This window comes from Aspergillus affinis, assembly GCF_023601865.1.
Source record: "Aspergillus affinis strain CMG 70 chromosome Unknown NODE_7_length_541545_cov_85_609384, whole genome shotgun sequence".
In the NCBI taxonomy this organism is placed as follows: Eukaryota; Fungi; Ascomycota; class Eurotiomycetes; order Eurotiales; family Aspergillaceae; genus Aspergillus; species Aspergillus affinis.
In genome coordinates, this window is record NW_026515788.1 from 368,583 (window position 1) to 384,622 (window position 16,040).

Genomic DNA, 16,040 nt, shown 5'->3' on the forward strand with positions numbered 1-16,040 from the left:
TGCTGTCGGTCACGTGAGGCCCTAGGGGCGCTGGCTCGACCGGGTTCTGGTTGAAAGGAAGGTGGTTGGGTAAAGTCACTATGTAACTAAAATGAAAGTCCAAAGGGCCAGTGCCAGGGCCGGTGGGGACGCCGGTCGAGGACAAAGGACGGTTGACAGGGATTGACGCAAACGCGGCTTGACACTGACTCGTGAGTTACACCCAATCTCCCAGGGATGATAATAATAATCTGTACGGAGTATGCACGGGAGCGCTGGTCTCTGTTGCACGTCAGCTGCTAGCCCTTGTTCTTCATTTGTTTATTCATGTTTTTTTTTTTTTTTTTTTTTTTTTTTTTTTTAATTCGGGTAGTTACTATCCGTACTTCTTTTTTTCCAATCAATTCCCAGCCCCCCCTCTTCTTCAGTACTCTGTACGACGTATGTATGTACATGTATGACAGCCACCCTCCCAGCTCCCTACTTCGCAGTTCTCGCCAACACGACCAGACTACCCCTTTTCAAGCGAAGTGGGAACGGGCACGGATTGATTGTCCGCCAAGTGAAGAACTTAATATCCTAGTCAGAAGTAGATTGAGGTAGCCTTCAGGTAGTCGAATCCTGAGGGGAAGTCCGGCCGACGGCGGACGAAAGACCGGTTGAGGCTCAAGGGCCGGAAACAGGCAGATTGTTGTCGCGGAGCTCCTCACTCCTCTTTGGGGAATTGGGACTAACGGGCTCTAAGCGATGTGCAAGCGAGCTAATGTCCATACCACGGATACTACGCTGTAATTTCGTCCTGGCCAGGGTTAGTGATTCTACCCTGGTTAAGGACATATCCAGGGATGGATGCAGTCAGATGGGGGGCACAGCCCTGAGCGAACTCCATCGTTCGATCGGACCATCTCCAGATCGTACGAGAAGCAAAGCAAAAAATCATGCAATTGAATTGGCAATGGTTCCTTCCCCGGAAGGATGCGTCCAAGCTCTCCGGAGTCAATACGAGAAGGGCCACTAACGGGTACAAATTCCAGAAAGATCCATTCGATCCTTTGCGTGGTGGCTTCCGCCACCAATTTTGAGGCGGTTCTAGTTTAACCATAGCCTCATGGAAGGAAATCCTAGCTTGCATGACGAACCGCCGAGAGGATCCGTTCGCTAGGCAGAAAAAGAAATCAATCAATACATATCCGTACTTCCGTCGATAAAGGAATGGAAGGATGAAAGGAAGCAATTAAAAAACCAATTTCGAGGGAAATTATCTGCGTAACCCTCTCTCGTCTCTTGAAGGAAAAAAAGGGGAGATGTCTGACTCGGAAGGCACGGGATCTCCCCGTCCGTCGACCTTACTCAGTACGCAATAATAATAATGGTTACGACGCACGGCACTCCGTACAGCACGTCAATCCACTTGATAATGGATCATGGATCTTCGCTTGTTAGAGACTGATCACTTTCTAACAGCTAACGGCCTTGCAACTGCAAATGCCATGCGTGCCCGTCCCTCCCATGCCGGGGTTGCATTCCTTAGGCAACCCTTCAGCGTCGAGTCTTACTCAGTACGTACTCCATAGAATGATCCCTATCATCACTGCCCAATCCTGTCAAGTAAGGGGCGGATGACAGTCGACCAGTCCCGTTGCCAATGGGGATCTTTACGCCCTAGTGACTCGTCATGATACATGCTGTGTCTCTCGGAGCATATATCATCGTGCAGAAAGGAATTATTGGGCAGGTATGATACAAGACAGGACAAGATACTAAGACGAGGCTGGCTAGTGCTTGACCACTCCGTGCTAGTATCGTAGTCTGTCACCTTTCACGGAGTCTACAGCCGAAAAGAAACGAACAAGAAAAGAAGCAAGGTGAGAGTTCCCACCGTCCAATGGGGTTTCTTCCAGCTCAGATCCAATTCTTGCGACGTGATCCGTCAACTGTCAATATCTTACCTGTGCGCTGCATTGTAGCTCCGTTCCCGTTTAGGCTAACATAACAGTTATACTTTCTTTGTTCGATATCACTTTCATAATTTTGTCCAATCTGGTCCTTCGACCCTTGGGGATGCCTTCTTTTGGCAACGGGGCTGCGATGAACACGGCGGTGAAGCCTCTCCCAAAATAGATGAAAGGAAAGGATCTCGAACATCCTTCCAGCTAACTACCTAGGTCCAGTACAGGACTCCTTGCCGGGCGTACTAGTGACAACAACGTGTGATTAGTAGGAAGCAGGGGGGAGAAGCAGATCCGGGCTGGTCAAGGTGGCAGGATTGAAGGAACCAGGATGTTAAATCCGCAGTCTCCATCAAGGCGGAGTCATCAGCTGCTGATTGGTTCTGGTCTTCGTCTCTCTATTTGCCTTCTTCATTCGTTCATCAGTTGAGGAAATGGGGTTTAGTCTCAACGGAACTGAAAGGATTCGGTAGTTAGAAGGATGGCGAGGAGGCGAGGAGGCGAAGAGGGGGATGGTGGACAAAGCCGACATCAACCAGGCAAAGATTAACGAGAATCATTATTACTACGGAGTAGTTATCCCAAAGAATCCTGTGCAACTCCATACGGAGCGCCCCCTCTCCGGACCACGTAACTAACTACCCCTACGACCCTCCCAAGTCTCAGGTCCCAAACTCCGCCGACATGGAGGAAGAGCATACACTGCTAAATACGCGATACGGCGCAGGTCTAAGGCTCTAGATGGAGTAAGTCAGTCTCAGATTTGTACAGATCATCATGCAGAATGATCCATTGCCGGCTAGCCTTACGTCAGAATTTCTTGGACCCCACCTCCCGCGCTGACTGGTGGAAGTGTCGGAGGCTCGCGACTCCCCGAATCGACCTACCAGCGCCTGGAGAAATGGAAGCTGTTGGATTAAGATTCACGGGGGCTAGAGATGATCATGACCCTGGCTCATTTTGCATGGCTTAATAGTTGGTGATCGGTCAGCGATTAGTTACATCGTGCTCACTCCCTGAGGAGTTTACTCTGTTGCCTGGTCTTTCACTTGCGTTGCCTCCTTTGTCTCCCTTTTTTTGAGCCTCCTGATCTTCGGGCGGATGGATTAGATGGCGTTGGGTGTCTTGGTGATATGACGGAGTTGGACTAAAAATGGGGAACAGTGCTTACCTTTTTTATCTATGATGATGAGGATTATTGTTGTTTTTTTTTATAGTTAATGTATTATGTTATGTAAGTATGTACTGTAACTAGTTACCATTAAAGTCACACTTGTTGCTTGGTATCGCTCTTTCCCCATCCTCGGTTGATTGACATGATTGAAATTCTACTGGAAAGACGTGCAAATTCCTAATCAGAAGCAACAAACGGGTCGGGCTGAAGGGCGCAACTGCACCGAGGAGCGAACCATGGAAACCGTCAACTCTATTGTCAGTTCAACGAAGGCGAAGGGCACGAAGGCGGGTCTCCACCGTCACCCCGTACTCCGTAGTCTGTACATAATAGTTGATTGTGAAAATTCACCTGACGATAAGAAGGCTGCAAATTTTAGGGTACGAGATGCCACCGCTACCAGTGGAACTGCCTCATCACGATAACGACTCCGTAATTCCCAGGGGGAGGAGCGAATCCAGGCAAAGCGATTTGTTGATAGGTGGCCGAGGCATCCGGGACCGGGTTTGAGTGGTGAGATGAATCTATATTAAACCCCCGTCCCTATGCAGTTAGTTCTGGTAGTTATCGCCTCTTCTTCTTTTAGAAGAGTGAAACAAAAATACTAGAAATAAAATCAAAAATATCCACGCCGTTCGGCTGTCGCTTTGGTCCTTTTTAGCCCCTGCGCCCAACACGTGGGACACATCGCCTCAAACTCAGTTATCCAGTAGTCTGTCTGCTAGTCTATGGATGAATACTATGTGTACACTAGTAGTAGTGTGTACACACTACACAGAGTACCTGTCCCTCATGTCAGGTGAATCACAATACATAGATTAATATCGCACAGCTAGAGTCATGAAGATAACTCCTACGCCGCAAGGCACTTTGCACAGTAGCCCTGCCCCGTCGCGAGAGACTACTGTACAGAGTAATGCAGTTTGCGCTCAGCCGAACATGGGGCATGGGCTCCCCAACAATGATATTCAGGATGTCATCCGCATATTGACGAGGTTGATTGGCATTTCGTCTACCGGGTTGGGCTGCGGCACAGTCGAGGTACATATGGGCGGCGCTACGACGGACAGGCTTGCGTACTGTAACTACGGCGCAGGTAGGGATCATAAATTCGTTTGGGAAGTCCCGGCCCTGACCTGACTGCGTGACAGCCTAGGCTGTGTGTGTCGAGGCCTGTGATGCTAATTATATTCCCTGTCCATTATTCCGTACTATTATTATTATTATTGCTCCGGAGTTGTACTGTCGCATTCGAACCATCGATAGTATACTCTGTAGTTAGTTAATAGTCCCCATACGCTATAGGGACCCATCCGGTAGTATCTCCTCCGTCGCCATCCAGCATGTGATTCCGCAGCAGGAGTAGGGATTAGACATGATTCATTGTTCAGTAACCAACTAACTATCGGAGGCGACAGGATCGAGAATGGCGACTTGCCCGCCGGTCTCGTTGTCAATGCATGAAAAGACCAGAGGCCTGAGGAATAGCGCCGAGGTGTATTGTCATGAAACGCCGCAGTTTTATTTTTCTTCCTCTCTAGGTATTCTTGCCTCGTCACTCGTCAGGCCGTTTTCGATCGACAGGTCGGCAGGCAAGTAATCACAATAATAATGTGAGATTCGATTCTGCTGCGGTCGTGCTCGGTGATGACTGGTCAGGACTCGAGAATATTCAGGTGAAGGATGGCCTGGCGAGAGTCCGGATTGGTTTGATTCGGTTTTCCCGTGACCGAATCGTCTTTGGTTTCTTTTCTTTCCATCTCAACTCATGATGACTTCATCTTATTCTGGCTGACCTTTTTTTTAGCCCCATAATATCCCATAGGGCTGTCTCATAACCTCGCACTTTGTACACCGTTTTGAGTCTGGGATGGCAGAAACGTAACCATGGAACGACCCTCGAAAGAGTAACCCGTCGTATCCACCAAAGAAAAAAAAAAAAAAAAAAAAAAAAAACTAAAAAATTAAAAACTATTATTGACGGATGAGTTATGACCATTATCCACTTTTTTCTCTCTCTCTCTGTCTCCAATTTTCCTTTGATTATTTGTGCTGCGTTCTCAAATCTTCCCCCGGTTACTGGATTGGAGATTCCACAGCGCCAATTCCCAACCGGGGACCTAGTTTCTACCAGGGGGGTCTCAGCTGGACCGGAACCTGCTCAAGGTTGGTCACTAATGCCCAACTATCACACCTTCATCCAGACTGTCGGGACCATGGTGGTATTCACGATGCAAGAATCAGACGGTGGAGGTTTGAGACTTGAGAGGGGAAGGGGGGAAGGTCCCACGAACGGAACCCGGCTTGCATGAGGCGCTTGACTTGGTCAAGTAAAAATCGCGACATTTTTTGATTGTCGTTGCAGGTCGCTTCTGTTCGTCTCCTTGGGATTCATTCCCGCGGGTCTGGGTGAGGGGGTAGTTGGCGTTGCAAGAGAGATGAGGGCGATACTCCGTACATGGACTGACGAGGCAATAATAGGCAGACAGGCATTTCTGGCGATGCGCTATCCGGCACACTTACGCAGGCGTCCTCGGAGTCGTAGTAACACACACTACCCAGAGTGGTAGACTGCACCGTACACCCTATATTGCTTCCGAGTTATTAATCTATCAGACCTTTTTTTTTTTTGTTTCTGTTCTTGCGGCTTCGTAGCTCCGGACCACATCTGCGGACATGTACGTCTGTCCCGAATCGATGGCCTACAGGCTAGGCTACTCCCAAGTCCCAAGTTTTTCTAACGATCCTCACCAACGTCGGCGAACTGAAATCTCTTAACTAGCACGTAGCAAGTAGCAAGATGGATTTGATTGCCCCTGCTTAACCGGATCCAGCAATTGTTGGCGGAGGTTCAGGACGATTGAAAAGTCCGGAGGTCCATGATCTATTTTTTTTATTATATTTTTTATTTTCACTTTTTAATCTTCTCAACATTGCTACTGTTGTTCGGGTTCTCGGCCTTGAGGATCCGTAAGATTACGGAGTAAACGAGCTGCGGGTCTTTTTACTTTGACGGAGGACGTAGCTATCTGAATGTTAACAGGGCATTTAGGTACTGGACCGAGCCTTGCGGGCGCAACTTTTAAGACCTACTTACAGGGAAAACTCAAATTGGAGGGGACTGTTTGGCTGGTCTTTTTATCCGTTACCCATTGGGAATTTCACACAAAGAAAAAAAAAAAGAGCCGAACTTTTAGTTAGGCGCTCGAATAATAGTAGTTATCTTTCATTACTCCGTAGTTGGTTACTGATTTACTGAGTACCACTTCTTTGTTGCTTCAGTCGTCACAACTTTCTTTTCCTGTGGGATTCAGAATTCTTTCATTCTTCATCGGAGATCTCCGTTTCTGATAAATCCACATTCCACCGTCGGGTGTCTGTCTATCCTCCACGGTCCACAGCTGGAGATGGAATGGATTTGCTGTCTTTTGATGTACACATTACGTGGAGTGTCTGTGTAGTCCGGCATTCTATTCTGTAAGGAGCGAAACTACGAACCGAAAATTAAAACAGGAAATAAAGAGAAAAATAAGACGTGTTTTTGATTATTCTAATTCATTTCGCTTTGATTAATTGATTTTCGTTTTTCGCCGCGCACCTCACCTAAGTGGAGATTTGTTTCATCACTCCACAGTCCACCGACTGGACTGGACTTTTTACTTACAGTGCGGTCCCTAGGAGTTGAAGTTGAATGTGACAGGGATTGACTTGTGCCTGTGACTGGCAGATAGTAGTACACAGCAGATGCACATGAGGACAGGACAGACATCATCCTCATATACATCGTCAATAGTAATAGATTGTGCAATGTGCAACTGAAAGTCTGAAGAGAACTATGGAAGCGGACTTATAGTCAGCACTGACTAAGTCGGAGGCTCCGTTCTCCGATCTCCACGTCCGGCGGTCGGCTGGAATTTCCCCTTCCCCGCCTTCCCGTCTGTGCCGTTGCCGTCCCTGTCGATGAAGATGTACGCACTACGGCTTCCTTCACTGGACTGTACTACTATGTAGCAAGGACTTCCAGACCCTCTTCCTTCTTCAAGAATTAGCTCCTCCTGCTGCTCCTCCTCGTATTTCTTATCTCCTTTGTCTCAGAGAACAGTTGCCTAAAAATCAAGGACGAGAATATCAACTAAAAAGTACGGACCTTCGGACCTTCGTATTGACCATTCAGTGACCGTTGCGCGCATACATCGTAGAGATATACACATAGAGAAAAAAAAAAAAAAAAACAAAGTTAACCGGCCGAATAGAGGAAAAGAAATAGTCATTATGAGGTCAGATAACTAAAATGAATCAGAAAAAAAAGAAAGAAGGTCGGAGTCCCAGACTGTCCGCGATTGCGAGGCCGAGACTTACTACTTCGGGCTTAGTCTCTGATGTAAGAGCCGAGGGTTTGTTACGTATCGTTTCGTTTCGTACGCGTGCTTCGGCGCCGGTATTTGGTGTATACGGTATGGCTTCTTACGACGGGAGGGTTTGTTTATCGTCTACTTTCTAAGGTACTTCGAACGAGCTGGAAGCATCGGTCTATATCTCGCTCATCAGAATGAGAGAGAACGAGGATAGACGCGTCGATGAATGTGCATACAAGCCCTGTCGTTGATGCCAGGTGAGTCTTCTATCCCAGGAAGTATCCATGAACCAAACTGATCAAGACAACCGAAGTGACGCTTCTCTTTCCTACCATCGCCAGCTCATCTGTTAATGTATCTCTGCTGCAGAATTCAGACAATAACCATGATCGGGTGAAATAGAAGGATCGAATGGGTTTCATTCCACCATACAACCACCGTGCAGTCGTCTCAACGCCCTCCCGACAAGGTGGTTTTGATATAACGCCGGGGGAAACGGACGCCATCAATTTCGCTCAGTCGGCAGAGTAACCGGGATAGGTGCGTTCCATTCGATACCTAGAGCAGCATGGTCGGTTGAGATTGAAGTAGTCTCGTAAGCTACCATGTCCACTCGTGCCGTGAGGACCTAGGTGCCTGTCCGGCTGGCCCTTAGGTTTTGACCCCAACATCAACGGTGAAGTTTGATTTCCTGCAATGCACGATACCTTGTCTTAGAGGACCTAAACTGCTCGAAGGGGAAGGGCTATGGCGAACAATGAGTTAGCAAGGTAGAGAGGAGAAATGAACAAGGCAGAAGAGATCACCTGAAGGAGTCGAATGCAACGAACCTCGTCCGTCTCTCGATCTTCAACTGTCTTCGCCAGACTATCTACGAACCCGGAACCGCTGGTGTTTTTGGACAGAAAACAAGGAAAGAGAAGCCGATGGACCGTGTCTCGATCACACGAGGATCCAACTCGCCTCTCTATCAGATCGACATCATCCCGATGCTTCGGCGTCGTCGCGGACCATGGCCAACCGCTGTCGAGCGCGTTCGATGGGTTAAGTGTTAGATCTTAGATAATGAGGCTTGAATGAAGAGGATATCGTACTTGGTATGCCGGGACTCCCAGGGATTGGATCATGGTCAGAGACCCTGGTTGTTGGACAGGCGTGGAGTCCTTCTCAGCCATCGAGCCAGAACTGGATGGATCCTCTAGACTGTTCTTCGTAGATTGGAGATACATTCCCCGTACGGTCTTTTTTCTCACAAGAAGGAAGAGTTCAGACGGATATAAGCCATCCTTTGGGAGCGACAGGGAGATTCCTTGGTCCCTTTCCCCTTGCGGAATGTGATTGTAGATGCGGTTGTATCTCAAAAGCTTCTTACGACAAAAGAACAGAAAGCAGATGGGATTTTCAAAAATTCATATTTCATGCAACTGCATGCCTGTCATGATAACTGACAAATGGCCTTGATATTATTTCATCGGGCGAGGGCGAAAAACCACAGAGCAAGTAAAAAACCACAGGGCACGTAAAGAACCGCAGGGCAAGTAAAGAACTGCAGGGCAAGCAAAGGACCACAAGGCAAGTAAGAAACCACGGGGCAAGTAAAAAACCATAGGGCAAATGAAAACTCCACACAACAAAAAAGAAACCCTCAGCAGCCGATGACAACCATCCTTTTCAATCCTCCACACGGTTGACTTCTGTCAAAAACCGCCAAATATTCCATCTCCATCCCTTGTACATCGTAAACAGAGTGGCGTTCGATCAACATTCATTCAAGAATCAATCGACATGGATACCGGTAGCGAAATCGCACCTGGAGAAAGGAATACAAATCAGTCATCAATCATTCTCCATCAAAGGAGAAGGGATACTCACGGGTCACTGCCATACTGCACATTGCAATGCTCCCACTCGGTGTCACGAATGATGGCAGCGCGGAAACGCACCGCGTCCTCGATGGTACAGAAGTGGAAGGACGCACTTCTTGCCTGTTATGATGAATTAGCACCCACTGACCGGTAGGCAACATTATCGATAGAAGTACTCACTTCACCGGGGACCCAAGAGTCAACGATTTTTTCGATCTTACGATTCTGTGCAGTAGCCAGATCGATCATCTGCTGCATGGTCACCTCCAAGTCAACTCCGACGGCACGCACGACGCGAGTTGCGCCGACAGAGAGGTTAAAAGACAGCTGAGAGCTGATCACATCGACGTCCTTGCCCATGTCGACAAAGACGGTGACCTTGCGACTCTTGTCTAGGTCAATGCCGTTGGGATACTTTTCATAGAAGGCCAAACACGCATCCGCTTCACAGAAGCGAATGTGGGCGATGCCTCTGGGAGAAACGCAAACGTTTTCGATACGACCTCCATGGACGAGCGACAGCACCTTAGTGGGAGTAGCCCAGGTGGACGGTAATCCTCTGATGATGACGGTTCTCACACGCGCAGCTGGCAAATACGGGAATTAGTTTCAAATCTGACGGATGGTCACTTCGGGGGAGGCTCCAGGCTAGGCATGCTCTTACCAGGCTTTGCACGGCTAGCAGGAGTTCCCCAGGTCTCGAAGGTAGTGAGGTTCTCACGGTTCTCTTCCTCATCGGGGTTTCTCATGAAAGCAGCACCAGCCTCAGTGGCGAAGGAGAGGGCATTCTTTGAGACGAATGCGATTTCATGTTTGGGGGTTTCCGCTATTGAGTGGAGTTTGGTATCAGCTCGAGTCGATGAAAAACAGAAAGGAGCACTTACCAAAAGAGCTGATCTCGTTGGCAACAGACACCGATTTGGCATCATTTGCGTCAACTGCAACGGCAGAAGCGCTGGTCGAAGGACGAGTAAATTCATCCGCGCTCTTCCAAGTTTCGTCCTGCTCGCCAGTAGCTTCTTCCGCGGCAATAGGAGAAGTGGCCTTGGCGGAAGCGTAACTAGGCTGACTGAGCATGAAAGAACGAGCCGCTGCCATAAAGCCGGCAGTATCGTCAACGTTTGCAAGGACAGGCATCTTGACAGGCTCTTTGTTCTGGATGATAGTAGAAACCTGCGCTAGTGGGATGTTAGAAAAACCGGTCCAAGAAACAGTGTCACATTTCTTACCGGAGGAAACCGTCAACAGGGTGTCGCCTTTCTCACCAGTGGTCACAGTCTCTTGCTGAGAGCTCGAGGCGTAAATGAACGCAGAGAGGCCCTCGTTTTCAGAGACTATCGCAGTCATTTGCGGATTAGTAGAAGCTTTGACTGGACCGAAGTGAGAGATGGGGCTCTTGTTTTTGGAGATGACCGCAGTGCTTTGCGGATTGGTAGCAGCCTTGGCTGCACCGGGGTGAGAGATGGGGCTCTTGTTTTCGGAGATGATCACAGGAGCCTTGACTACGCAGGAATGAGAAATGGGGAGGCTCTTCTTGTCACAAGGAAGAACAGGCTTGTTTTGAGCAGGGGAGATGTGAGTAGAAGAAGCCTTGACTTCGCCGGGGTGAGAAAGGGGAATGTCCTTGTCACAAGGGAGAACAGGTTTGTCTTGGGCAGGTTTGTCTGGGGCAGGTTCCTCTTGGCCAAGAAAGATGAGAGCAGAAGCACAAACGCTATTTGTCTCCTTGAGGTGGTCTGTAGAAGCCTCCGAAGCTGTGAAAGAAGAAGAAATAGTTTCGTAGCCACTGGGAGTGAATACAGATTCGCCCAGAAAGGGGGTGAAAAAAACAAAAGCAAGTTTGGAGAGGGCTTTCTTTTTGGCCGAAGTGTCCTTCAAAAGAGGTCAGTTCAGTGCCAGTGAAACTGGAAGGATGATGAGAAACTTGAAGAAATCGAGGAATCCAGGAACGGAGGAACGAGAGGGACGAGGGGACGAGAGGACGAACGAGAGGACGAGAGGATGGGATTATGACAAGAAGAGGGGAAGAGGGGAAGAGTGAATGGAGGAGAAAAAGTAAACAGAGGGGAGTGGAAGAGGGAGGACTCACCTGAGTGGCCTGGGCCTTGATAAGCTGGAAAAGCGCGACAAGGGCCACGCCAATCCTGAGTGCGACAATCAGGAGGAGAACGTAGATCTCCAATACTGCGAATGTTATGAATTCGAGCATATTGACGGTTCAAGTAGCTACAATCGAAGAGGGAACTGGAAGATGGTGTTGGTGGAGAATGAACTCGAAGTGGTACGAAGTGGGAAGGTTGGAGAAAGAAAGGAGGAAGAAGACTGAGAAAGAGAACGAGAAAGAGAAGAAGAGACTACGGTTGCTGGGATGAGGGAAAACACAGGATGCAAGTGCGATTGGTAGTGAATGACCAGGCCTTAGTATGTACGGTTGCCCTAGCACCCTTGGTTGGAGAAACAAAGTCTACCTACATACACACAGGAAGATACGCCCTGCTCAACTTGGCAGTGGGATCAGCTCCCACCCTTTCTGTCCTTCTTCGCGATTCTCGACAATCACCTGAAGCCCTGGTCGTTCACAATAGCTGCCCCGGTCGACAATCTGTTCGACCATCCGAAAAGACCCGCCATTTTCCTCGTTGTTATCGGGCACCCAGATGGTCCGCTCGACCCGTTGGCCAGGAATTTCCGTCCGGCGAGGGTTGACCCAGGGGAGGCCGATGAGGTGGTTGCCAATATTGTGGATGAGACTGTAGAGTTTCTCAAACCGACGGGTCGTTCCTAGCCAGGAAAGCGTGCGGGAGTCGTAAGCCACACGCACAAATGGATTCAGGTAAATCCCCGAGTCGGTGATCTCATTCGCATTCAGGTGAGGTTGTTGGATATCAGCGTGGATGAGGCAGCACTCCGAGGCTTCCCAAAACATATCCTGCGAAGCACGGAATCGGACCGGAAGGTCTTCATGGCTATTCACCTGCTCCGTGGGCTTCGTCGCGTGCTGGAAATACCGCGCATCAAATGCCACCGCGCCTCCCCAGCAGCTTCGGACCCGGACAGCATCTTTCCCTGCGAGCACATCCTGACGACTTGTTCCTTCCCCGGAAGTGGTAAACCAAGGGAAGAAAGGCAGACCCATGCTGTACCCCTGGAGGTCCCGCGTGGCGTAGGTGTCATAGAACTTGAACGGATTGTCGAAATCGGTGGCGCAAACGGCCCGGTAATGAGCAATGCCATCATCTCCCACGTTCGTCGAGAACAGAAGCTGAGCTATATCAATAGGGTCAAAGATGATGTCATTCAAAACAAGAAGTTTATCATAGCGGATTTCGGGGTTATCGTCCAACGGCCGTAGGGCTCGGTTCCGGACCTCAGCCAAGTATTCGACCCGAACTATACGCTTCGATCCGCCTGGAACCGACACACGCGGTAGCCTATCCAGATCCAGATGTTCTTCAAACACAATTGACTTGTTACAGGGCACTTGTCCCTCCAGCTCCTGCAGCGCGTTCTTTCCCTCCGGTCCGCTGTCGTTTTCATAGATACTCAAGAAGACATTATCCTCCCCGAGAATATCGATCAACTCGAGTATCCCGGAGCCCCATGGTCCTCGCGCTAGTTCCCCATCCCGATCATATAAGCTAGCCGCAATGAAAACTCTCTCGTTCCGAACGTTGCCTCTGCCCGAGATCTTTGACTGCGATATGGCATCTTCAAGTGTCGAATAATGGGAGGGTGGGCGAGTGTAAGACGGCCGAAAAATCGACGTCAGAATGACAAGGGCAAGAATGATCCCTGCGACGGCATGGAGGTAGAAGCAGGACCGACGAAGCAGGAGGCGGCGATAACAGCCGGGTCGGGAGGAGGTCAAGAACAAGGGCCGGGAAGGTTTTAGACGACGATAGCCGGAGTATGTGGAAGCAAAAAGCCTCGAAAGCAAGGGTACTCTGCGCAAGAGTCGTCGAGGTCTCGGCGGGACCTGGGACTCAAAGTCCGCTTCGTCGAGATTGAAGGTCCCCTGAGAGTCGATTGATGATCGAACTTCGAGCTCATACTCATCCGGATGAAGGAGGCGGGCGGACATGGTGAACGTTCATCACCATTGAGATATACCTAGACGCCCATCCTATCCCGAAAAGATAGGTTATCGGCCAGTTGAGGGGGTTGGGATGGTGGGCACAATCGCGATCTCGGCGATTGAACACACAAGCTTCGAAGCTCCAGGCTGAAACGGGGCTTATGTCAGCGGGGATGCCAAGACTGAGCAGCTACTCCGTAGTACGTAGTGATTAACTACCTAACTACAGGACTACGGAGTAACTAGTAACGTATACACAGCAGTTAGCTGCAGCCAGTGGTGAGAGGGACCATCCTTGTCGAGAATCCCAGACGATGGCGCCATTCCGGTCTCCTGTAAAGATACCCTTAGATCCCTAGTATTTATCGCCCTCCGAGAATGACTCCGAAAGACCCCGCCGAGTCAAGGTTGTCATCACCAAAATCGGTGGATGGTGGAGCTTCCCCCTCCCCCGGAAGTGACGTAGCTTAAACTCCCCTCCAGCCCGTTTGACTCCGCCTGCAACCTTTCCCTTCCTCTAACTCTGTCCTGCTCGACTACATCGTATACCTACTCGACTTGTTGTTCTCTCCCTGAACGAGTCGCCCATCGCTCCCACCGCTTCTCATCAAATTCGGTGCCCAGTCTTCCAGAGCTTGTACAATCTCTCCCCTCGTATATATATTTATTCTTCGAACAAACGTGCTACACAATCCCATCATGGCGAAATTTGTCTTTGCCAATTCGTCACAGAAGGTCCCCGGAGATGGCATCCTCCCCGCCCAATTCACCATCAAAGCAAGTCCGGAGACCGACGTCTGGGCTAAGCCTCCCTCCACGGAGTCGTTCAATGCGCCTATCCTATACCGAAGTATTCCCTTGGCTTCCTTCAAACGGGTCCGAGTCGCTTTCAACGCTCTGTGGCAGCATAAATACGACCAGGGTGGTCTCATCCTTGTCCTGAACGGAGCCGACGGGTCTCGCAAATGGGTCAAGACCGGCATCGAGTTCACACACGGTCGGCCCCATCTCAGTACCGTTTCCAAGGACCGGTGGGCGGACTGGAGTCTGCAGGCCGTTCCGTCGGGCGGGGGCGCGGCGACACTGGAGCTGGTCAGAGAGTCGGACAACAGCTTGTGGATCTACCTGGTCGAGGGTATTCAGAAGGCACCCCTCCGCGAGGTGACCTGGATCTTTGAGGAGCAGGGCGTTAAGGATCTCTGGGTGGGACTTTATGCAGCAAGGCCAGGCAAGGAAGGAGGCGAACTAGATGTGAACTTTGGCCATCTGGTTGTGGACACGGCTGAATAGATAGACGAGATGGCGACGACGACATGAACAATCAGTTATGATCATCCTGTATCGCTTTCTTTATTTTTCTTTTTCCCCTCACTTTATTTTTGACAGGGGGGAACATGTGCTCACTTGGACAAAATTATGAGCCTACGTTAGACCGGCTGCTTGGAACGGTGCATGTTAATAGCGAGAAAATAGGGACAGAATGAGGACACCGAACCTAGACATTGCAGACTTCAAGAATCTCCAACTGTAGAGTCAGTCCCCCAGTCTTTCCCCGCACCGGACGAAATGGGATGCCTCAGGTTGCACCCGCTCGCTTTGGCCTCCCGCGTTCGCATGGGATGTGGTTTTTTGCATTGCATTGCATTGCAGATGCTGAACGCTGGATACTAATCTCTCGGTTCACGTCTTGGATATGGATCTCTATCCAAGGGGGTTCCCATGTGGAATGTATGGTCCAATTTGGCCATACCGGGAACGCTCACGACAGCGTTGGAGATGGCCGTACACCGCAGACACTTCGATATGCTTGCAGGGGTTTGGCTACTACTAGTCATGATCGGGTTACTTCAAGTTAGTTGATCCTGTATGCAAGTTCATGCAATGGGCCAGCTCTCTCCCCACTGCTGAATGAGTTGGACTCGGAGGCCTTATCAATTGTTGCATCAAGTTCTTACTAACCCTGACAAGGGCTTCCGTGGACATGACTTACCTCTCATACTGTTGCTACAATAATTGTTTTTCTCTGGGAGATAGAATACTCAGGTAAGGTCTGGTTTAAGACTCAAGGGAACCAAGGTCTTACTCCATTCATGACGATAATGCATGGTTGGGCTTTCCGTAAACTCCGTATATCCACAAGGAGCTTTACCGCGGCAGCCACGGCTCAGAAAGTTACAGTGCAATCTTTTCTTTTCAGTCTCCAGCCCCGTTATTATCATTTTCTTGCCTGCACCACTACTCTGTCTCAAGGGCATAGGTGGAGGGCTTTTGTTTCACCTGTTTATCCCTGGAGCTGCCTATCTCCACTTTTCTCCATAATCACGGCATATCCGTCATGACACCGACGATTATTTACCAGAACGGTGGGTTAAGGTCGCTTCCCGGTCCACCCGGAGAGAATTTCATTGAAATCTAATGTTGATACTCTGTGCCATCGACAGGTTCGAATTTTGCTTAGAGGGGTGGCAAGAGCAGGCCCGGGACGTTTGCTATTGGAAATAATACAGCGAGAACAGCACGATAATGCGCTTCTCACCAGGTTAGTGGAACAAGCGGAATTTAAATCCAGTCAATCAAGTTGATTCAGATCATCTTTTGTGATTTTCAGGATACAAAGCCCCGCCGTACGCTCAAGCCCGACTA

At 49.5% G+C, this 16,040-nt stretch overlaps 3 protein-coding genes across 3 annotated transcripts; 1 reads left to right on the forward strand and 2 right to left on the reverse strand.

The window, feature by feature from the left end:
• Nucleotides 1-9,233: 9,233 nt before the first annotated feature.
• KD926_010396 (uncharacterized protein) lies at nucleotides 9,234-11,531 on the reverse strand (the record flags this gene model as incomplete). The annotated part of the gene is made up of 7 exons (XM_053095880.1): nucleotides 9,234-9,267; nucleotides 9,330-9,442; nucleotides 9,503-9,909; nucleotides 9,987-10,148; nucleotides 10,207-10,500; nucleotides 10,552-11,194; nucleotides 11,412-11,531. 7 exons carry the CDS (start codon nucleotides 11,529-11,531, stop codon nucleotides 9,234-9,236), a joined length of 1,773 nt encoding a protein of 590 aa, XP_052960054.1.
• A 288-nt stretch (nucleotides 11,532-11,819) lies between these two features.
• On the reverse strand, nucleotides 11,820-13,403 carry KD926_010397 (glycosyltransferase family 69 protein; the record flags this gene model as incomplete). Its single annotated transcript, XM_053095881.1, has 1 exon — nucleotides 11,820-13,403. One exon carries the CDS (start codon nucleotides 13,401-13,403, stop codon nucleotides 11,820-11,822), a length of 1,584 nt encoding a protein of 527 aa, XP_052960055.1.
• A 693-nt stretch (nucleotides 13,404-14,096) lies between these two features.
• KD926_010398 (uncharacterized protein) lies at nucleotides 14,097-14,687 on the forward strand (the record flags this gene model as incomplete). The annotated part of the gene is made up of 1 exon (XM_053095882.1): nucleotides 14,097-14,687. The coding sequence occupies one exon, from the start codon at nucleotides 14,097-14,099 to the stop codon at nucleotides 14,685-14,687; it is 591 nt and encodes a 196-aa protein (XP_052960056.1).
• Nucleotides 14,688-16,040: the final 1,353 nt, after the last annotated feature.